This window comes from Aptenodytes patagonicus, chromosome 1, assembly GCF_965638725.1.
Source record: "Aptenodytes patagonicus chromosome 1, bAptPat1.pri.cur, whole genome shotgun sequence".
In the NCBI taxonomy this organism is placed as follows: domain Eukaryota; kingdom Metazoa; phylum Chordata; class Aves; order Sphenisciformes; family Spheniscidae; genus Aptenodytes; species Aptenodytes patagonicus.
Window position 1 is genome coordinate 210,155,940 of NC_134949.1, and position 24,402 is coordinate 210,180,341.

At 38.0% G+C, this 24,402-nt stretch overlaps 1 protein-coding gene across 1 annotated transcript in view; it reads left to right on the forward strand.

Annotated features, from left to right (window-relative positions):
• The window catches only part of GUCY1A2 (guanylate cyclase 1 soluble subunit alpha 2), a 184,075-nt gene that overhangs the window by 131,856 nt on the left and 27,817 nt on the right, over positions 1 to 24,402 (forward strand). Inside the window, exon 7 of the mRNA XM_076328197.1 lies at positions 20,889 to 21,043. Within this exon, the coding sequence (XP_076184312.1) occupies positions 20,889 to 21,043 (155 nt within the window). The remainder of the gene's footprint in view (positions 1 to 20,888; positions 21,044 to 24,402) is intronic.

Genomic DNA, 24,402 nt, shown 5'->3' on the forward strand with positions numbered 1-24,402 from the left:
AATTAAAAGAAGATGATGTGGAGTTCAAACTTAGGTTTTTTATTTCTGTATGTGTTTACCACAAAACCTCATACCTCTTAGGAAGCTATTTGATATTCAAATTTACAGTCTCCCTTTTCTTAGACCTTTGGGGAGAACAATGCATGACTACATTCTGTTTGGCACTGTCTGAAACCTTTTCTCTACTGTAATTAGAATAAAGTTTTCATAGGCTTCAGTGAGTCCTTCATTTAACCCCATTTGTCTCCAGGGTACCATCCCTTGCATACTGGGCTCTGTCTTCAAGCGTTATGTCTGCTTTCAGGGCCACAGTACTGAACTAGATGGTCATTTGGTCTGATACAGTACAGTTGTTCTTACATTCTTATCTAATTTATTGCCTGTTCCTAGTCACAGCCCTCTGCAGCTAAATGTCAACGTCTTTTTCTGAAGGAATGGCACATTTAATAGCTAGGATAGCTCAGATAACAAAACCAAGAAAAGAGAGTGCAAAAATTCTGTCTGCTATGAATGAGGTCATGGTATCTATTTCAGTCTGGTTACCCTACAACATTTTATGGTGGCTTATACACTGCCATTTCGTCCTCAACGGACTCATAGGGAGCTTGTGAAATTGCTAATTATAAACATATTGAGGAGACTATAACATCCTTCTTCTGTTCTCAGAGCTTTCATTATTTCTGAGCATTTGCCAAAGAATTTTTAGCCTTTTTGTTTTTCATGAGGTCTTCCTTGATTTTTGCTATTTGTTGCATTGTGTGTATTGGTTACCTAAATTATGTGACATTCTTGCTCCCTGGACAGAGGAAAAACTTATAGTGCATGAGAATGAATGGCAAATAGCTAAATAATAAAGCCTACTCTTGTTCACACACAAAGACTATCGTTTACAGGAGATGAGGTTAATTCTGCAAAGATCTGTTCCCCAGTGAACACAGTGAGTAAGTTTTTTGGTCTGATTGTTCATGACTAGAAAGAAATGAATAAGCATTCAGAATCAAAATGATTGAAAACGTATCTTTTGCAGAACGTAGAAAGGTTATTCTCATAGTAGAACTGTCTCTCCAGTTATGTCTATGCATACTTACAGAGCCACACTCTACAAACTGCAAACTATAAGACAGTGCAGAGTTTCCAGTCTAGTTTTCAGTGAGGCTAACCATGGCATCCTGGATAGTGTTAGTATAGGGCTCAACTTGCCTTGACTTGGAAGTGTGAGTCAGGTATAGCATCCTTTTTCTGTTTTTGACAGTTCTGTAGGTAGAGCCATCTGAGATTTTTTTTTCTTTGTTTTTGGTGAAATGTTTTGTGCATATGAAAACGCAGATTCTTTTAACCCAAACCTTCTTGTGAAATGCATTAGGTTTAATGATCTTCTAATAGAACAGAAAGTTCTATGGTTTAGGATGGCATTTCTGGAAAGATAAAAAGGCATTAAGAGCAGCCGGTGGCTAAGTGGAGTGTAGAAAACTAAGCTCAGTCTCCATGGCTTACATTAGGCAAAGGTGAATGTCCCACGCTCTGGGTGAGTGAGTACCATTAAGCCCATTATGTACCGTTAAGCTGTTCTTGAGCCTGTCATGGTTTTCTCATTTCATGTTTTGAAGGACCTCAGTTTTGTTTCATGGAAAAGATGCTTAAAAATTGCAATTTATACAAAACTGAATGTTTTTCTTGCTAACCCTAACAACAAGCATCATCATTGCACAGCCCACATAACACTAATATTAAAATGAAATCTAAGCTCTAAACAATGTTTTGCAAGAAGAATCAAAAGTTTTTTTCAAGAAAGTAGAAAGTGAGAAATAAATGCATGTTTTGGAACCTTGACTATGTTTAGTGGACATCCAAACCCCCAAAAATTACTTTCTAAATGCCTCTGTTTGGAGCTATGACCAAATTGCAACAGATGACTACTTTTAGTTTGGTCTTCTGAAGACAGGAAAGTGATATGAAACCCTGACAGCTTCCTAAAAATTCTTCTCTATACCGTCCCCTCCTCCTCCCCAGAAAAGGAAAAGGAGAAAAAAGCCAATAGGAAAAACTTGGTAGAGGTGATTATACACCTCTGAACAGCCAATCCGTATGCATAAGAACCAAACAGCAGGTTTACAGGCTGTAGAAAGCACTGAAATTTGTGGAAATTTCTGTGAGAGAGGTCTGTAATACCAGTTTTTCTGCTGCTTCCTTTCTAAGAACACCAGCAAAGAGCAAATCTTTAACTGGACTTGCGGTTTCCTCAGCAGTATGCGGGGATTATGCAGACGTGAATATAGTTTATTTTGCCATCTAGATAAAACATTCATTTTAATTCATTCTGTTTGCAAACATTTCTAAGTCCGTCTCCTGATGTGTCTTGCACAGTAATGACAATGGTATGAATAATGCCCTCGCATCCTGATGCAAGTACTTCCTGAGCATATTGCCAGTTTAGCGGGACAAGGTTCCAAAATGAGAACGTGACTCGTGTTGTCTCATTACTTTGGGCTAACAGAAGATGATACCTTTATAGCCCAGTGCCGTTACAGGAATTATATTTTTCCCACGTTTGCTGTGACACATCTGGAATTCTTACTGGTGCATGAAAACCAGATATGCATCTTTGTCTGTTGTTGGCATGTCTCACTATCGGCTTAGCCTATCAAAACTTAACTTACACTGGTCCCCCCTCTCCACACTCCTCCTCTCCCGTTCCTTTGTTTTGTCTTATATTGGAATTTTACTTTTAAGGCATTTTCTATAAGCAAGATTCTAATTTACTCCACATGATTATGCCCAGGCATATTGGCTATAGTCTTTAGCATTTGGTACTTACAGCATTTAAAATCTCTGTGGATTAATACGGATAAACAGGCATTGTCATCCTTGCCATGAATGCCCTGAAAGAGGCCTGTGTTTTATCTTGTATCACGCCCTTAACTGCTACAACCCCTCTTCCCTTCCCATAGCTGTTCTGCTTAAAGCCAGGCATTCTAACCATCCCACGGTATACTGCCCGCTCACCAGCTTGCATTACCCTCTGCTGTCCTACCTTGCCTTTGACCCAAATATTTTTTCAGGCAGCCTTTGAGTCAGTGAGAGTTCATTAAAAAGGTTCAAACACTGTTCTGTGTGTAATCCAGGAGACCTGCTGCAGCGTGCTGTCAGCTATCGGCGTCAGCCAAATCATGTGATTTGATGGTACCTTCTGTTTTAAACTCTACCAGACTGGACTGAGATGACATCAGAAGTACCACTTGTGACCTCCACAGAAATGGCACATTATCAAAACTGTTACTTTTAGAAATCATTTTTGGGGAGGGTTTCCAGATGTCTCCAGGCTAAGCAGAACTGGTTCCGTTGCTATGAAAAATAGTTAAAAATCCATTGTATGCCAATTTTCTAATGAATTAGTTTGTTTAAATAAAGTCAAGGATATGTAGAGGGGAGCAGTGACTCTTGCTGCTGAGTCAGAGGACAGTTTTATTGTCGCCTCGTTCTTACAGCCAGGATGGCAGACCAAGGAAAAAGGAGCTGTCAAGTAAGCTGTCATTAATTAGTGCCTGAGGGTTACAACAAAAGTCTCTCTTCAGTCTAATGAATGTTTGAGGAACCCACCCACTGCATAGCTTTGAAAAATCTAGCAAAGAAAGAAGACCAGAAATATGCTGGCAATTAAGGAAGAGGCAAATATTGGAGTTACCTGTTCCAGGTTTACACCAGTTAGTTCGAGCAGCCATAACAGTCTAGTGAAGGCATCACAGGACATGGGGCTCAGCAGAAGGTGGTGCATCTTTCACCTCAGAAGACCCAGAGTCACAACTGGTTGGAAGCAAGGAAAGCTGGAAAGGTGTCACTCTGCACTTGTCATGTTCTGATAATTTTTCATAGGTGTTGACAGCTGCCATGGTTTGAGTCAGGACAGTAGTCCTCATGGCCCCTTGGGCTGACCCAATAGCAGTGCTGTGCTTCTGTGGCTATATTGGGTCAGATCTGAACAAGCTCATCTTAACATAGCTTGGTGTCTGTATGCCTCACTGAAAATTACAGTGCAGGTAATAGCTTTAAAGAAATTTCAAATAGAAAAATAGCCTTTCTTGGTTTGGCAAAAATTAGAGATGCAAAGAACTTGTGTTTGCTTGGCAACATTTCCTCATGATTAATATGAAAGTGTACTTCCTTGTTAACAGGCTCTTCACACATAGGCATAATTTTTAAAAAATCTGCATGCTTTTTGAGGTACACTGTTCTATGATTTAGACAGACATTAATGAAATGTACACTTTAAAGGAGAAGATTTGCTTCCCTTTGCTCAAATTCGCATATTAAGTTCAGCTACATGAATTTGGGTGTTTGCTAATGTGAAGAAAGCCCCTGTTTATTTTTATAGAAAATAATTAATTGACTTCAGAGAAGAGGAAAGGAGTTTTCATTACTCTTCCCACATTTGTACAATGGGGAATGGTGTCTGTGGAACTCGTAGTCTGAACATTATTCATTTTTCCCATGGGGATTATTAGAAGCGCATTAGGATTCTCTGAATTTGCTTACAAACCAAGATCAATTTCTAAGTAAGACTAAATGAAGAAAAATTGTGGTGAGTTATCAGACACAGTCCACTGTAGAAGCTGCTTTATAATGAGCTTTTAGACACACCATAATACAGTCTATTGTTGCAAGTATCTTTTGTACGCACACTGCCTACCTTTTATGAAGTAATTAGAATTTAACGTGCTACAGCTTTGAAATGTATGAAGCCAAACCCTTCATGTGGGAAGCTTCTGGGATTAAACAGTTTTGCAATGAGAAATCTTAAATGTGTTTTGACTAATTTCATTCAATGTTCATCTACAGCATTTTTATATAAGTGAATCTCTTAATTTTATGGGCCTTACCACTCTAATTAAAGATGTCATTGTTTTCATTTTACATTTCAGTCCTGAACATTTCTAATACAGCCATAACATTTTTACTAAGTAATGAATTTATTGTTATAAAATGTCAGTTGCTGATTAGAATTTTAGAAAGTAAATTTTTAAATGCATGATCACAGGTTTGGCTGGCTAATGTTAGGTAATCAGTTTTGCTGTCTTGCCCCCGTCACTGATGATCCAATAGGTGTGCCTGCTGATCAAGTAGATAAGTGCAACAGAAAAGAATTAGTGGATTGATGGAGTTTGTGCTGAGGCCCTTACATCTACACTCAATGCATTTTGAGGTTTTCACTTGGACTGATTTTGTTCCTCAGATTGAATGCCTCCACCGTATGTGATCTGAAAGACCAAATGTTGATTTGGACCCTGATATGCCCATAAAGGTCTGTTTTGACTTTGTTGTACATGTTGAGCACAGCTACTGCTTTAATTTCCTCTGACAGGGGTCTAGTTCATGCACACCAAAACCATTTTGTAAAGTGAAGCAATGTAGAGGAAGTAGGGACAATTGGGGCATGTGCTTCAAAACTGCACTGTTTCTTTGAACCAAAACCACTGTAGGACATAGCCTCATTTTACTTTGGAGATTGCTGCCCTTTAGTGAGATGATCCTTTCTCTCATCCTCATGGAGGCTGAATGTACAACTGCCAAAGTATTTCCTGTGAAAGGGTTTATTTTGATAGTTATCCACATGAAGCTTAACTGTGATCATCTGTGATGAGGAACAGACCAATGCCAAAATAACGACTAGCTCAATGTATGATTGCAGTGCATTAACAGAACTGACAGTCACATTCCTGAAGGATGACTGTCTAAAAAAATCACATTACTTTTTCTCCCTGTCAAGATTGCACTGATTTGCTATGCATGGTGTACTCGATACTGCAAAGTATGTAGTTAGACATAGATCATCATGTTTAAAAAAAAGTTAAAAATCCAAGTTTATATTGTAAGTAAAATTGTTTCAACATAGTTGCTGTACTCTCCATTTTCATCTCTAGTAACTAGATTAATCTTATACCCTGATCTGATCAGAAGTTTTCTGCCAAAACAGGTTTTTGATTCCATGACACCAAAGATGTTTTCCAGAAATGCAGGTTTCAAGAACCATGACAGCTTTCTTGATGACCAGTGGAGACCACACAGTTTCTAGGATTTCACATGCTTGGATCATCCCCAGTTCACCTATCAGATCTGGAGTCTACAAATCCCCTGTTCATATGAGGAAGTTTTAGGCCTCAAGCCTCCCTGCCATGCTCTCAGGTTCTTAGACCCATCTCAGATGCTCTCTAGTGTCTCTGGAGCCACCTGTTTTGCCCAGTGAGGACCTGAGAAGGTACAAATCTTGTGAGGCCTGGTTCTGCTGAAGCTTCTGAGTTTGGGATCCTAGTCTCATCTGCTTTTCAAAATGCTTAAATCATTATTTCTTAATATTTTCCAACCTGAATTCTGCTAAAAATTATACATTTATTTCCTCAAAAGGAATGTGTCCCTCTCCTTATTTTCACGTCTGCTATAACCATAGAAATAGATGTTCCAGTACTCTGGACACAACTCTGTATCTCAGTGACTGTTTTCAACTACTTTTGAGTGTTGCTTGTACTAGGTGCAGACTACTAACTTCATTTTACATAGATTTGTTCAAGGAGATAAAGCATATTCTCAAAGTTCTTTTAGATGTCTTTTCAAAATGCTAAACGCTAGTTCAGCCCAAGTTTTTGGATGAAGTTTAAGTGAAATTCTAAAGAGAATGTGAACTGAGTTACACTTAATTTAAAACTGAAGTTCAAAATTCTGTTTCTTTAAGTGGTTTCAGGATTTTAAAAAATAATTCTCCTACCCCATCTGTTATTAAGAATGACAGGAAGACAGACTTTTCAGCAGTCATTTGAAACCCTCAAATGTATCACCACTTTCTAATTAGTTGTCCTTAAATGCAGTATGATGTTAGAGTGAAAAAAGGCATACATGTATTAACACATCCTGTCCATCTTCCTGTCAACATCCTTACAATGTATTTTCAAGTGTTTTACTAGTGCCTTAAAGAAAAGATGTATATGATGTAGCTTAGCACACTTGCCTCAGGAGTCTGTCGCTACCATTAATATAGTCTGTTTAGGCCTAGGGAAGCTGGATATTCATCTATGTCTTCATTTCCATTTTATTATTTCTTGTTGTGTCCCCATCTGCCATATCACCCTCTTTGACATTAACACCTTGTAGATACATGTAGATGATTATCATGTTCTCCCTATTGAGTAATACTTAGCCAAACTGTGAATATTTACCTTTTTTTTTAGTTTTCCCCCTTAAAAAAGTCCCTTCAAGGATCTGAACAGATTGTTGATCTCTTCAGAAATCACTCTTGTTGCAGTACCTAGGTTTTAACTTAATATTCTTGGTGCGGTTGAACTAGAATACTGTAGGAAGGAACTATTTAGAGTGTCATACGATGTTCATAGCCCCAAATTACTTTTTATATGTGACCAGATTGCATGTTAACTCAAGTTCATTTTGGTCTTCACTCAGGAGACCTTACACAGAATTTTCCAGTTTTCTCTCTTGAATTGTGTGGTTTTAGTTTGGAGTATATTTCTAGATGCATTCAGTTTGTGTGATCAGTTAACTTCAAATGTGTGTTGTTTATTGCAGATCATTAACGAGCATACTAAATAAAACTCAGCATAATTTATTTTTATTTACTAGGCACAAGTACAAGCAAGATAAAGTTCAGGAGTATTTCATGTACTTTATTTCATTTATCCACTTAATTTCAACTCAAGTTAAATACAAATAAAAATGATTAAATTGACATGATTTAATCTTCACAAAACCACAGCCAGAGTCTCTGAAATGTCTGATGATTTCTTTCTCTCCAACTGTTTTCCCTTAATTTATTAAGGCTAAAAATACAGTTTGAAGCAATACTATCAAGAATAATTTTCTTTTTTTTCACCTGTAGATATTCATAGCTATATTTAGCTTTCCAGTGTCATTTCTGTTGTTTATTGATTTTTTTATTATTTTATTAGTAAAGATTGGTAGCTAATTTGTTTGCTTGTCTTGGCTGCATGCTCTCCACAAATAAATACTATCTTACAAGAAAATCCATACAAAAAATTGTCAGAAATTTTAATGTTCATTTCAACAAACCCAGTAATGTAAAGATCAGTTTCCACTCATCCTTTCTTCCTCTGTTTTCCTACTGTGGGGATAATATTTTATTTCAGGTGATTCGAACAGTTGCTGCTTTTTTCTGCTTTTCTCACATTGACTTGATTATATATCATCTGATAAAAGTTGAATTAATTTTTAAAGACAAATAGGTTTTATTTTTGGTTAGCAGTTTAAGGGAGAAGGATTGTTGAGTTGGTTGCTCTTTTTCTTTGTGGGAGAAGAATTTGTATATTTTACTCCTGTTTTTCAATGACACCAGTTACATATGTGACATGTATGTAGGGTATGAAAGATTTAGTGCACCAGAGAATAAAGGGACTTTTTCCATGAAAACACGTCTTGCATGCATTTGGGAGGAAAGGAATAAAGTGTGGGACTAAAAGGTAAAGGAGTTGTCAGCCTCAAAGGTTGAACCAAGAGAGATGGCTTTGGGTGAAGAAGTTGACTGGAAAAGTTCCAGATAAAGCACAATCAGACAAGAGCAACAGCAGGAAAGAAGCAAGTAATGATAATGCTGGATAAGCAAAATCCAGGGCTAGGCATCTGTGTCATTCAGCTGCCAAATTCACCCAATTAGCGGCATTAAAGGTTGGCTGGGCAGCAGTGACAAACAATAAAGTTATAGATATGCCATGCTATCATGTGCTACTGCATCCAAAACTAAATTAGTGTTTAATTTGTCTAGTGATTTTCAAAAGAACATGCAAGGATAATTGAGGCTTAAAGTCTCTTTGTCTTTCTTTTTTGGTCTTTCTCACTCACACAAATAAAAGCACAAATATGCTTTTATTTGTGTGTGTACATGTTTGTGGATTATAGAAAAATAAATTAGTGGATAAAAGCTTGTGAAGATGGGCAGAGGTCATCTTGACTAAGAATATTAATATGTTTGAATTTTTGTATTTGCAAAATGCATAATATCTATAAAAGGAATTACTATAATATATGTATTATGATTGCAATTTTTTACAGAATGCACAAGCTAAAACCAGACGTATGTGTTCCCATGCTGTGTTCTTTATCAGTGTGTCTCGGAGGGGAGATGAGTGTGAGACACAGAGGGAGAGATCACTGAATGAAGTGAAGGAAAGTCGTAGACTGAACATTGAAGTCTTTCCTTCCCATAAGTGACTCACCTTCATCTGAGAGCAATTTGTCTCTATCTGTTTGGATTTTGTCATATTCTTGACATCATCACGTCTTCAATTGCTAATTGCTTTGAAAATAAGGTTGAAATCTTTCTAGTCATGAAAACACTGGAACATTCAAATTTATCCTAAATATTCTTCTTAAAATTGCAGTGCAGTTAACAATTTTACCTCAAGCAGTTGAAAGAAACAGTAAAATAGTATTTAATTTCCATTCATGACAAATCTGTCATGCAATAATCATCAGACATTGCTGGTAGATTTGCAGCTTAAATCTAGGAATAGAAAATGTACATTTTACATGAGTTAGAGTGATTTTTCATTGATTTCATTAACCATTTTATTTACAAATTTCTTTTTTTACCTAGATTTTCAGTGAAGGTAACAGAGCTGTACAGAATATTCTCTGAGTTCTGATGCTAGCTTTTGTTACACTTGTTTTGTGGTGTCAAGAAAGTTTGATTGACTTGCTGAAGTGCTGGCTATACATGAATCATGAGAGTCTGTGAATGCTGTGCTAAAATCCTCAGTTTAGTGCAAAACAGCACCCTTTCTCTTCATGCTCATTCCCTTTGTTGTATGAAGTAGTTTTTCTCAACTCAGTGGATTTGTCTGTTCAAAAAAATCATTATATGTGAATGTGTGTTTTGATTTCACTGAGGAGGAAATTCACTTTCTCTGCATAAATCTGAAGCTCTGTGAAGGTGAAGTACAAAGGCCATTAAAGACTGTTAATAAACCCCTTCCTAATTATAGCCAGGTGAAGTCTTGGACTCTTGTTTGTAGGATCCATACAATCACAGAGCCTCTTTTCTCTTTGTATGCAATTGCCATTGCCTGTTAGGCTAATCATTACCTGCCAGCTGTGAAGACATGCTCCAGGCTTAAGAGGAGGGTAAATTCTACAAAAATCATTGTCGTCATCTAGCTCTTATGTTGTCTTGTGTTAAGTCTATAGAAATTGAAGTTCTTAAAAACAAACGGATGAACAAGCAAAGGAACAGAGCATCATTATCATTTTAGAGATGAGTGAGATGTGTAAGGATGGTCTAATACTGTGAGCTGTTCTAACATTGGAATGTTTATGATATGAAGTATCTGTGCACTCCAGCTGTCATATGGAAACTTTCTGTACTTTTCAAGCTAATTTATCCTTTAGTTAAGCATGAGAAAGAGTGGTCATGTTGGACATTTAGTATTCAAATCTCTGTGATGATGGCAGTGCCCTAGGTTTCTTCACAAGGAAGCAAACTATTTTTTAGCTATTATAACTTGCAACATTAAGCGTTCCTTATGCACAGCTTGGGGTGTTCTCAGCCTTTTATCTTTCCATGTGTTCATTCATTGATTTACTCTATTTCAAAAGAGGGCACATGTTGACTTGTTTACGGTATTTGTCTATATTTAATTGGATATATTGTTTGTTAGATTGAGAGGTGCTAAAGGAACTAGTCTCTCCACTTTTTCCAACTTAGGAACAGGCATATTTGCAAAACCTGGCCCATTGATTTTTTTGTTGTGTCTACCATGTCCATATGGAGGAGGGGGATTAATCAATTTTTTATCTTGATTATGTTTGCCTTGGTGCTGATTGCAAGAAGCTGGGGGATCCAGTTGAAACTACATATTTAAAATGTATCTCCTCTTTGTGCAAAAAGTATTAAAACACCTTGCAGTGGTAAAGTTTTAAATGACATAGGCAAAAATTCAGGTCTCTAACAGTGTAGAAGCCTTTGGGAAGAGTCTTGATACAGATGCATCATTATTGTACATAGGCTAGATAAGGTTGCTTCTAATAGTAAAACTGTAAGATTCTTATACCTCAATGGTTTCTGTAGATTTTAAAGCTGTTCTGCAGCAGATCCTTGTTGATTACTTCCAAGCTCTTCCCAAAGCAGATCAACATGAATTTCATCTATAAAAGCATGTATTATGATCAAAAGATGAAGCATGACTTTTCCATTGAAAGGTAATTTCACAAGATTGCAGGCTAGATTGAAAGACCATTATGTTGAAATACCTGAAGAAATTTCTGCTGTTCTACAAATAGAATGATCTTCTGATGGGATCCTATCCATCAACACCTGTTTCTTTGATCATTTATGCAATGGAGTGTAGCTCATTTTAAGCAAAGAAGATGAAAATGTGTCAACTTTGCCAGTCTGAGGGTTGGATTCATCTCACCTATCTTTAGTTATCTGTGCCTGCGGTGTCCAGGCTAAACTTACCATTAAATCGTAGATCATAGAATCATAGAATCATTGAGGTTGGAAAAGATCTCTAAGATCATTGAGTCCAACCGTCAACCCAACACCACCATGTCCACTAAACCATGTCCCTAAGCGCTACATCTACTCATCTTTTAAATACTTCCAGGGATGGTGACTCAACCACTTCCCTGGGCAGCCTGTTCCAATGTTTAACCACTCTTTCAGTAAAGAAATTTTTCCTCATGTCCAATCTAAACCTGCCCTGGCGCAACTTGAGGCCGTTTCCTCTCGTCCTATCGCTAGTTACTTGGGAGAAGAGACCAACACCCACCTCGCTACAACCTCCTTTCAGGTAGTTGTAGAGAGCGATGAGGTCTCCCCTGAGCCTCCTTTTCTCCAGGCTAAACAGTCCCAGTTCCCTCAGCCGCTCCTCATAAGACTTGTTCTCCAGACCCCTCACCAGCTTCGTTGCCCTTCTCTGGACACGCTCCAGCACCTCGATGTCCTTCTTGTAGTGAGGGGCCCAAAACTGAACACAGTATTTGAGGTGCAGCCTCACCAGTGCCAAGTACAGGGGCACGATCACTTCCCTACTCCTGCTGGCCACACTATTTCTGATACAGGCCAGGATGCCATTGGCCTTCTTGGCCGCCTGGGCACGCTGCTGGCTCATGTTCAGCCGGCTGTCAACCAACACCCCCAGGTCCTTTTCCGACAGGCAGCTTTCCAGCCACTCTTCCCCAAGCCTGTAGCGCTGCATGGGGTTGTTGTGGCCCAAGTGCAGGACCCGGCACTTGGCCTTGTTGAATCTCGGACAGTTGGCCTCGGCCCATCGATCCAGCCTGTCCAGGTCCCTCTGCAGAGCCTTCCTACCCTCAAGCAGATCAACTCTCCCGCCCAACTTGGTGTCATCTGCAAACTTACTGAGGGTGCACTCAATCCCCTCGTCCACATCGTTGATAAAGATATTAAACAAGACCGGCCCCAGTACTGAGCCCTGGGGAACACCGCTCGTGACCGGCCGCCAACTGGATGTAACTCCATTCACCACAACTCTCTGGGCCCGGCCGTCCAGCCAGTTTTTGACCCAGCGCAGAGTACACCTGTCTAAGCCGTGAGCCGCCAGCTTCTCTAGGAGAATGCTGTGGGAGACGGTGTCAAAGGCCTTACTGAAGTCCAGGTAGACCACATCCACAGCCTTTCCCTCATCCACTAGGCGGGTCACCTGGTCATAGAAGGAGATCAGGTTGGTCAAGCAGGACCTGCCTCTCATGAACCCGTGCTGGCTGGGCCTGATCCCCTGGTTGTCCCGCTCATGCCTTGTGAGCGCCCTCTCTGTTCCACCAAGTTAGACACCTTCAGGAGTGATTGATCTAGCCCTTCCTAGGTGCCAATTTTGGAATGTGAAGAATTGCAGCCTTGAGGTTATTTACCTCCTTGGGTTAGAAGGAGTCTAGGAATCTAACTTAAATGAGCTGCCTAACTTCTAGGTGGCAGAAATTAGGTAAAATCTACCTTAAATGAATAAATTAGCAAAAGTATCGAAGACTGTTTCTTAAGGTTAAAACCCTTATGCCCAACTTTTTTTTAGCATACAATTTTTTTGTTCCCTTAAATATTTTGAGCATGTGTCATTTATCCGTGTTAAAATATCACCCAATCCATTCAGTATATGTCATACGATGGCACTGTGAGACAAAGATGTCCTCCTACACTAAGGATCAAACAGAACTTTCTGATGAATTTTTTTCTTTTTTGGGTGTCAGTGGAGAGGAGGCTGGGAAAAATCCTCCACTGCTATGTGGGCTTGCTTGAATGATTAGCTCTTTTTTAAGTGCCTGAACACACAGATTCACATAGTAATTAAATTCCTGCTGTGGAAATTACTATTCAAAGAAAACAATAAAAAATGTTTTTGATTAAATGCTGTATCAGCAATGAAATGCAACATTTTATTGGTGAGGGAGAAGCAGCTTATGAAGAAGCACATTAACATTAATGTCTCTTCTGTGGAATCTTAGGGGAAGGATATAGGACTTATTCTTCTGTTCAGCAACCCTAGAAATTCTCATTTACATGGTTTATACACCACCACCCACCACCCCACCACCCCCCGAAATAATTTCTGGTCAGATGTTTTCTTACAGATGACCCACATCCTCTCCTAACTTAGACCCTGAGCAATGCCATAGTGAATTCACGTGGTGCCTCAGGACAGAATTTGCCCCCAAAAAACTTGCCCCAGTATAAACTTCCCTTTGGTGCTAGAACTAATGAGCCCCCGAAACTAGTCTTGAGTCTTTGGTTTTGATATTTACTTCATCTAATTCTACTTCATGCTGCTGATGACGACTCATAGGGGTATAATTTTTCATCATAGGGTATGAAATATAGAATCATGGAATAAAGGAAGTTGCAAGGAACCTCTGGAGGTCATCTAATGCAACCACTGTTCAAAGCAGGGCTAACTTAGATCATAGTGGAAGAACTTAAGGGGAAAGAGAAAAGGAATTTCATCCTTCAAGTCTGGGGCTTCTTTATGTAGAAATGCATCATAGCTCCTTGTTCCACATTCAGTAGAGATGACTGTATGCCAAGACCATAGTCCAGGGATGTACATATGTAATGTGCATCACATTGGTTATAATTTAATTGTATGTCTTTTACACAAACCACATGATTGCTTTTCCCAACAACTGTTTAAAATGGATTTATTGATCCCAAGGAATTCAATCTTCGTTAGTTTATTATTGTATTTTTCATTGTCCTTGTATAATTTTCTGTGTCTTTTGCTTCAGACGGGTTGAATAATTCTAAGTCTATGAGTAAGAAATCTAGGAAATTCTCATTAGAGAAAAGCTAAGTGTTCATTTCTCCAAATGTTGTTCTAATATGTGGGAAATACATCCTGTAGTTTAGTTCTATAGAACACCTTGTGAAATTCAAAGTGATCTAAATTTTCCTCTGAGCAGGTCTGTTCCTTGGCAACAATTCTGTGGTGAGCTGTACTGTCATATGTCCCTTTCCAGAAAGACACTGTGATATTTATAAATCTATCTAAGAATACAGATAACCCCCACACTAAAGCATATGTCAGGGCATAGCTGTCAGTCCTGTCAACTTGCAGTTCTTTGAAGGAGCAGAAAGGCACATTGACTCACCAGTGTGTGGCCCTGATTTTAGAGCTCTGAGCTCTGTAGAGTCTATTTTGCGTTAACACATTTTACAAATAAATGTCCTTGTGTAAGGCATATGTTGAGATTCAGAGATAGCACTGTTGTAGAAGCTGCTACAAAATATTAGAGCAGATAACGTCTTACAGAATTTGGCACATTCTGTTTGAAAGGACCTGGCAGTGCATCACGGACTAATAGCTAAGACACTCTGCGAGAGGTGACTTTCTTTTTTCTGAAGGGGACTGCAAGGACAGAAAGGAGAAGGTCCTTACTGAAACACAGAGTATCACTCGGTATATTAGGGCAGAAAGTGAGGAGTGCTTTATTTGTCTGAGAAATGGTAGTGTACGGATGTCCACATACATTATTGAAACTGATGTCAAAAGCCCTGATCCAGCAGAACATTTCCTATTGTATTTAAATACTTTGCTGGCTTGGGACATCCATGTGCCTGGAAATACTTCCATACAGCTACTGCCTTGTATCGGCCCTGAGCTCTGCTACCAGCTCAGCACAAAGTCTTGAGCAGCTGCCAGTCAGTTGCATTATTAAGGCTTGAAATGCTTCAGGCTGGCTGAGTGGGGGATTACTTCTGACTGTGGTTGCTTTCCAAACTGTGTCACCTACTTTCCAGCCTGTCCTCACTTCTTCAGCTCAGGGTCTATGTAAGGCAGGCAGTTCTGTGAAAATGAATATTGAGTCCTTCTGGATGCAGTTAACCTGTGAGGCAGTCTAAGACTTCTCTTTCTAGCATGGGAGTATGTTTTTCAGAGTGTGAGAACTGTTCATTAAGGTCCTTCTCTCTGTGCATGCGGTGGGAAGAATGTGTACAGCTACCACTCCTATGAAATATTATTGTAGTTCATATTTGAGGAGGAGCTGTGAACACCTTTCCTCTACAAAAAGGATTTATTTTGGCTCAGGAAATCCCTGAACTAATAAGTACATAAGAAGCTTGAAGAATAATTAAAAAAAACAGTTAATTTTCCTTTCAGGAATCGTTACAGTTTGAACCATTATTTTGTGGTCTAATTAATACAGGAAGTATTTCTAAGTCTTGTAATGCAATGTCTCAGTTTTGACTGAAGGGAAATACGGGTTTTAATATGTTCTCTTGGTTATCAACATGCAGACATTTATTGGTCAAAATCTTAGATTTGAGGAGCTTTTATAAAATGTTCTTGAGGAGACAAGTACTACTTCTCAGACTGTAAAATGGTGTCTTTCCACTTGCATTTTAATGTCAGAGGTTTTTTTTCCTTGAAAATTATGTGGGGAAATGAGGAGAGGGAAAGGAGAATGCATTTTTCAACAGGGTTTCAAAAAAGAAAAAGCTCAAGAGCTTTGAACATAAAGCAAATTGCTGGATTTGCTTATTGTGAATGTACTGATTAACAGAAAAAGCTATTAAGGAATAAATTAGCAATGATGAAATTTACTTCAGGCATGCCACTGCATTTCTTTACTCTTTATAAAATATTTGTGCCTCTTCACCATAAAGTGACTGTAGATGGGTTGTGAGTTTTCGATGTTGTATTTACTTTCATCTCACTTGAAACAGGCTTTATTTTGATGGAAGAGTACAGTTTTCAGTTTGGTGCCTAAGAAGGCATTGGGGCTATTGGAAGTGATGGAAACTGCGCAGCAGGTAAAAACCAAACCAAACTAAACCAAACCCAGCACTTTTACCTATAAAAAAGAAAAATTGTGCTTTGGCAATGAGGAGGTGTAAAGAGGTAACACACAACTCTTCTAAGATTTAATATGTCAGAAAAACACATTAACAGAATGTTCAGGTCAGAAAAACAAAATATTTTTATGTTGATCATCCCTGTTCCTGTTTGTTCTTGACTTTTTTCTCTCAGTCCAGTCTGGACTATCAGTTCTCATTGATAACCGCTTCTGGCACGTTTCCCCATCAGACAATGACCATAGCTCCAGTGCTCCTTATCTTTTCTTATGAACCTTCTTTATCTATCACTATTATACAAAACCACTATCCTTCCTGTCACTCAGGTATTAGGCTTTTCTGCTCCCTGTGCCTTATCCTGTAGGCAATATCCAAATACCGCCACATTTTCTTTAAAATTTTTGGAAGCTTCTTTTCCTTTCCACATAGCTATGTCTTTCCTCTTGTCCTCCATCGATCAATGCCGGCTGCTTTTCTTTTACACCTCTGACACAGGCATCAGCTTTTCTCCACCTCACTATTACCACAGCTGCGGCAAAGATCAAATTAATTAATCATTCTTCTCCCTGTCATTTTCCACTCTAAATCTTTCCATTGCAGCCAGTTCAAGTTGTTCCTCTTTATCTAAAAGGCCTCTCACAGGTCTCCTGCTCTTTTTCACACCTGTTCTTGTTTCATTCCCCATTGTGCCTTCCAATATTCTGCGATAGAAATGTCTTTTGCGTTTGTCCATATCTTCACTGTTCCTTAACTATGGGTGTCTGGTATTTTCTGGTTATTTTTTTTCATGGCTGTCTTCTCTTTGTGATAGTTTCCAAACAGCTGTCTTTCCATTTGTATGCATAATGCCTCTGAACTTTCTGTCTCAGTTATATGCTGCCCTTTTATCATTAGCCAGATAATTAAGGACAGATAAAGGAGCAGTCAGCACAGATGAAGAGCATACATTTTATTGAAAATGCTCAATTTAAGTGTAAGATATTTAATATATGTGTAATATATATTACAAATATATTTAAAGGACATGAATAAATATAGTTATGATAGACAAATAATGCATCCTAGTGTTGCCACCTAATTTGCATTTCATATGTTATTAATAATCTTTAGTAGTAACTGTTCTGGGAAGGCACTGATAAGAGCTGCATATACAATATAGCTTGGAAACTATAACTATACATGTATAACTGTTAGTATTGTTCTAAGTCAAGTTCTCTAGGCAGATTTTCTTTTGCTGCAAAGTTAATGTGAGAGGTTGATGTGCCCCAGTAAGTGTCTTGTTGCTAATAATTTGATCATACATTTTCTTCCTTCGTAAAAAAAAAAAGCCTTAAACTGTTGACACAACACTTTTCAACTCAGTGAGGAAAAAGCCAGAATAACTTATCTGCAGATGAAATAAAACCTTGAAAAGACATTTTTATGGAAAGCATATTTCACTAAAAAGTAATATATGACCACTATAATGGTTATTCTTGATATAGTAAGACACACTAAGGAACACTTCATGACAATAACATCTGTGTTGCAGGCTTTTTCTTGTCGAGAACCATATAGTGAATCATAAGTGGAGCTTTATTGCAAGCCATTCTTGGTGTAATTTTGTCTTGCATCAGGCATTGCTCTGTATGGTTTAATGAGTAAACCTACATTAACTTTCTTGCACCCAATGAAAACTTCAGGTTTTGACACTCTCATCGGTAGCTCTATGTAGTTTAGCCTGTGTTTGTGAGAACATCTATCTTTTATATTGTAGGAGCATGTTTTTTAAAAAAATCAAAGATACTGCAGAACACAAAATGTTACATACTCAGCCAAACCAAGGATTTTTAAAATCTCTTTAGATACACACTATATTAAATAGAAAAACTGTTTCCTTTCTTCTTCTGTCTCATCCCTTCTGAAAGTCAAGTTCACAGAAGATCTAACCTATGTCCTCCTGAGTGAAATTTTAAATATTCATTTCTTTTTGCTCCCAACCTCAGTTTTTCCGTGGAAGTTGGCATGGCTTTAGCTTCATTCACCTAACCTTGCAAAGGAAAATATTTGCTATTAAGGGTGGTATATCAGCTTGTATTTTTTTCAGCAAATCTGACAGTGTAACATCTGCAACTGGTTTCCTTGGCACATGCAGAAAAGTCATAACCACAAAGGCCATTTCCCCAGTGTCTTTTTGAGACAATCATGAGAAGAGATCTTGAAAGCATTTACTGTATGATTGAGCTTTGGGTTCTTCAAGGGAGCCTAAACTTTTGCTACTGAGAATTTGGAAATCCTGATAGATTTGGAAATCCTTTGGAAGTCCTCTGTCACTGAAGCACTGCATGATAAAAAACTATGTGGACACGTAAAAGGAAGCACTTCCAGAGTGAAAGCAGAAAAACAGCCAACAACAACTTTAGCTTTCACTGCATATATTTCAAAAGTAAATTTTATTTTCTTAGTACATTTTTTGCTACTGGATTTTCCTTCCACTCTAATGTATACTCTCATCTCCACTTTCCAACAGCAAAACAAAGCTAATGCTTTTTCTTATAGTTTCAATCTGGCCTTCACATGTGATTGAATGTACCCTAGAAGAGGTTACAGCAAGTGGTTTATTTGTGACTCTTAAATAAATGTGCAGAGTAGTAGTGGAACAAATAGGTAGCATTAGCTCTGTTCTTAAAATTGTGTACAAAATAACTAATCCTTTTCTCATCTCACAAAAACAAGACATTGTAAATAAGTTCTTTATTATTTATTGAAAGCTGACAGCATACTTGCTGTTGTGTGAACAAGACTTTCTGCTCATGCTCATTTGCTGAGGGCAGGTACTGACCTCACTAATATGCAGAAGGGTTGTTTGCTCACTTCGTGAGTGCAGGAACACTTTTTTCACTGGAAATCAACAATGGAGTTTAAATTTATGTTGTGGCAAAAGCAGGAAATCTTCATGCCCCAAAATATGACCAAAATAATGTGGGTGTGATGAATGAACATCTGTTTCAACAGATGTTCACAGCCAAAGCAAGTTTGTGGGTGCTTCCCAGCCCAATAGGATAGAGTATTTGAAGGAATTCAGTAGCTGCCTTCCAAACTGTAGTAAAGGTTTGAAAGCTCAATTAAATTAGAGTGCTATTTATTCACAGATTTTTTTTTTTTAAATCCTAGTCTGTAATTAACAGCATTATTGTGAAGATTGAAGGTTTTATGTTGCCTGTGGGAATGTTGTAAGTAGTATCACACTGAATGCAGAATGACATGTTCTTAGGTTATGCATGGGCTTAGTGTATAGCAGATATAATGTGATACCCGTTGTCTGTGACATATAAGAGAGGAACAAAATGAAAAGGATGCTTAACTGCATGGTAAAAGTCTTGGACACATGGGAAGCACTATAGTCAGTGAAATAATGTGGAGTTCCACATGTTTGTAGAACTTCATGGACACCAAGGTTATAAAATGCTGGCATTTGTCTTAACATAAAAAAATGCTAACAATGATTTTTTATTTGTATTTGAGTAAATACTTATTGTGTTATTAAAAAAATAGGGATTGACAGACAAAAGCACAGTGCGATAACTGTGAATTGCGTAAGTCAGAGGACCATATGGAGTATAGTATTAGTTAAGTCACTCATTCAGACCCCATCAGACCCTCTGTTTTAGTAGCTGCTATTTATTTGCTTCATGTTATCTCATGTTTTGTAGCAGTCCAGTTGCTATGAGTAAGAGTATCCTCACAAGATATAAATATCTTCATTTCATTTTTTTAATGTTATAAACTTAACAAGAGAAGAAGACTTCCCTATTTGTAAAAATTATTTTCTTGGCAAACACAATTGGTTGCTAAAATGTATGCAGAATAAATCTTCTCTGTTTGATTATTCACTCTGAAAGAAACTTGGATGGTGACTCCAATCTTTACAGATCAATGTAATCGCCACATCTCAGTTACAGGGGATGATTGCTAGAATAGTCACGTGGGTTTTTTAATTTGCTGGGGATATATTCCTCCTTATTTTGGGAGAGATACAATTATTTTTAAAATCATTGGTGCCTTAATCTTCAGCATCTTCATTGTTGCAATATCTCCAGTCTGACAAAGTGAGAAAGACCTTAGACCATGAAGAAGATAAAAGTACCATATTCATTCACTCCACTTTACTACTCTTTCTGCCATTTTGAGAAAATTTGAGTCTTACTTTAAACCTTGTGTTAGAAGTGGTGGCAAAAATAACCCTCTGTAATGTATCTATTTGTGTAATTAGATGGCTGATATTGCAGTAACTCTTGGTTATCCCATCCTATTCTGTGATTCCTGTTTTGACTGTCGTAGTCTCCAGCAAACGTGCACAGAAGAAGAAAATAGTTTTAGTAAAAAGATAACCATGTTTTTATTCTTCTTTTTTTAACTGCATCTGATTTAAGCTAGAGGAATGGGAGAGCCTGTTTTCTTCCACTTCACTCTTTCTTCTTTGGTTTTTATTTCTTTGAAAGGGTTGCTGTGACTGGCTTGTAAATAAGTGCTAATGACCTTAGCATGGGCAGCACAGGAGAGAGAGACTGACATAGATCTCATTTTTTTCCAGATGAGGATAGGCATTCACTCAGGATCAGTGCTGGCTGGTGTCGTTGGTGTAAGAATGCCACGTTATTGTCTCTTTGGGAACAATGTCACCCTTGCAAGCAAGTTCGAGTCAGGAAGTCACCCACGCCGCATCAATGTCAGTCCAACCACATACCAGTAAGTCCTCGTAGCCTTTTCATATTGTTTTTATTTCAGCCTGTTTTGAGTTTGATCTTGTAACATGCTCTGTCCTCAACACATGAACTTCAACAGAAAGTCAGCAGGGCACCAGGACAACTGGAAAGAGGTGTTGCATGTCAGTCTTTCTTTTGCCATCAGAATGTGCAAAGAAGTCAGGCAGTGGAGGCAAGGAAGCAGAACAGGAGGGCCAACCAGTCCAGCCTAAAATAATGTGTAACAGAAGAAGTGAGAGATGTCTCCCATAGCACTACAGTTTTATGCACTATTACAGCTTTAGGCTAAGGATTTGGGTTCCACTCGCTAGACACAGTTCATGGAAAGAAGCTCATTCCCATTGGCTCAGAAGAAAGTCTTTAATTTTGCCAGCAAGGCCAAGCTTTCAAAGAGTTTTTATGCTTTCTTGAAGACAAAATTTCTTATGTAGCACTGTAAAGAGACACTTGATAGAAGCATTTTCTTAATGCTTTCAAAAGATTGCAAATGGCAAAGCATTATCCTTAGCTGTTTGAAGAAATTAGGCAAATAGAGAGAAGGCTTGATTAAATCTTGTTAGGAGGAACAGCTCCTAAATAAAAAAGGTGTTCCTTATTGTTCAAATTTGACAGCTTGACTATTAGAATTTCTGCTGCTTGGATTACTACTGATGTACTCACTTTTTTCGCAGGAGATCTCAATCTTACTCTTTTTTCCGACATTCTGTATCTGAAGTAATTTTCTGAAGTACGGTTTTGCTCAGGTTTTAGGACTGTTTCTCTGTGGTAAATCTGTATGCAGTTGCTCAAACAATACTGCTTTTCTTTCTTTTTTTTTCTTATACAGAACTGTGAATCTCAATATTTTTTTTTTCCCTATACCTATCTATGTGAATTAAAGTTTTAAATGGAATTTCTTCATCCAAGAATTGAAGCATCTGATATGCTAAAATATAAATTAGTCAGAAGTTAAAGTTTAAAAGTAATTAAAACTAGTGAATAAAATGACATTCATCTGAAGAGCTCATTCACTCGAGATCACATTTACAGAATGGAACAAGTGTAGCTAATTGAACAAGAGGCAAAAAAACTGAACAGACTTTTGATCATAAAGTGCACAGAAGCAGGTTCATACAGTTGTCTGGTAACATGCAAGAGAAACACAAACCCAACCTACTATGGGGTATAGAAAATCTGTTCATTTAAATAAAAAGAAATTCAGTAAATACATAGGAAATTGCTGTTTGGAACTTGATGTCACTTGAAAAGAAATTGTCTTTGGGACTTTCCAGGTACAATGCTCTAGTGACTTTGGTTCCTGGTCTTCCACTATGGGATAGGAGAAACCCTCTAAGACATTGTTTGAAAAGTGAACACAAGATTGTTCATCAAATGTGTTCCAGTTTTGAAAACTTACGCAGTACCAGGCCCTTTGGTGTTAATTTTATACAAATGGAGATGATTCTGTCAAAATGCAACCAAGGCCCTGTGACAGGGACCTGAGCTTTTCTTGTAGAGGAACAGTTCTTATAAGGAGATGTTCTCCAACCTGAGAAGGTCTTCTAGATACTCTGAAAGTGCAGTCCATACTTTTTCAGAAGAGAGATCTTAGTGCTTCACAAATGTGGTTCAGGGGTGTGATTCCACTCAGGGCTATGGTGTTGCTCAAGTTTGTGTCCCTGAGAGCAGAAATTGGGAGTTAGACAGTTTCATATAATTTTAAGAAAAATACTGTTGGAAATATAAGTAGTGAGTATTTGTGGGGCCAGTGATGCACAAAACTCTTTTCTTGGCATGCTGAAGCCAGAGTCACTTTCGGTGTGCCAGTGCCAGTTCTGTTGGTTTTGGTTATGAGAGTGATATGGCACCTTTTCTGTGAGACAACAGATTTGTGGTCCTTGTTGAGCAATGTGATCTAGTTGAAGATGTCCCTGCTCATTGCAGGGGGGTTGGACTAGATGACCTTTAAAGGTCCCTTCCAACCCAAACCATTCTATGATTCTATGATTCTGATTCTATGATTGTATGTTTTCTTTTCATCACATTGCTGGTAAAAGATCTGTTCTGAAAGCCAGTTTGAGGGCTTGTATATGGAGTTTGCTAGAAATCCATGCTTTTATGCTGCCCTTTATCTGACTCCAAGTACATTGTAGCACAGAGAAGATGGTTTCTGTTTGTCTGTGTCTCACCTCTACCTGGCTGCCATTGGTCATACTGTACTGTAACAAGTCAAATGCGGGTAACCTAGGTTTCGAGAGCATTCTTACTAAGACCTAGCTAGCATAATGTGAGTCAGATTTTCTCACCCTGTGTATGTTCCAGGTATCAAATAGGGAGCAACAATTTTTTTCACTTCCCTTTAATCGTAGAAATCCAGTAGGAGTAGGACCATTTGTTTCAGGATGGCCAAACTTTCACCTTACTTGATCATCATGTCTGGGCTTATCTTCCAGAAAGTTACAAATTTAGACTGTTGCTTTCAAAAAGGGAAGATAGTAGAAAAGTGACTGATGATGCAGTAATGCTATAACATAGAATTGCAAAACAAAACACAACAAAATACAGAATTATTGGTATTTGTTATCTGCATTATTGTACTATGTAAAAAATCTGCTGATATGTGCTGAACAAATTCAGTGCATAGATTCAGAGAACTTCAAGTGCAAGTAACAGGCTAGACACATGGTTACAGGTAAAGGAAGTAGAAATGGCAAGAAAATGTATGTTTGAATGAGAGGCAGTTATCATTGAAGATGAATGACTAAAAGTGATGATGAGAAGGCTAGGAACTAGTTTGTTTTACATGCTTCAGAAATTATATGAGAAAGTAAAATGAATGTGCATGGGGCCACTTAGAAAGGCTATTTCAAATCATACCTTCTGGCATGGTTGAAAGCATGAGAACAGACAGGGGAGAAGTCAAGAAATGACACTGCTGACACAGTGGCTAGGAGATACTGCAATTACAAAATGCTCTGTGGGGCAGAATTATTCAGAGCTTCTGAAGGTGATCTATGAGGTTTGAACATAATATATGGGTACCATCCAAATAAACAAGTAATGATCTGATACATCTGTACATAACTTTTCTTAAATATAATTTGCATGAGTATATAATTTGCTGTGTATAAATAAAGTGATTCATCGCAAACTGTAATGTCTTTACAGTTGACCTTACATTCCATCAAATGCTTCTATTTGATCCTACTGTGCTGTTGTGTACTCAGTTAATATTTTTATTATCTAAGAAGCAATGTTTTCCAAAGTAGATAATTCTGCAATCAGTATAAAAATAGCAGAATTTTCAATTAATCAAAACTACTGGCTTTTATCATTACGTGTTTGTGTCTACCATGCCCCCTG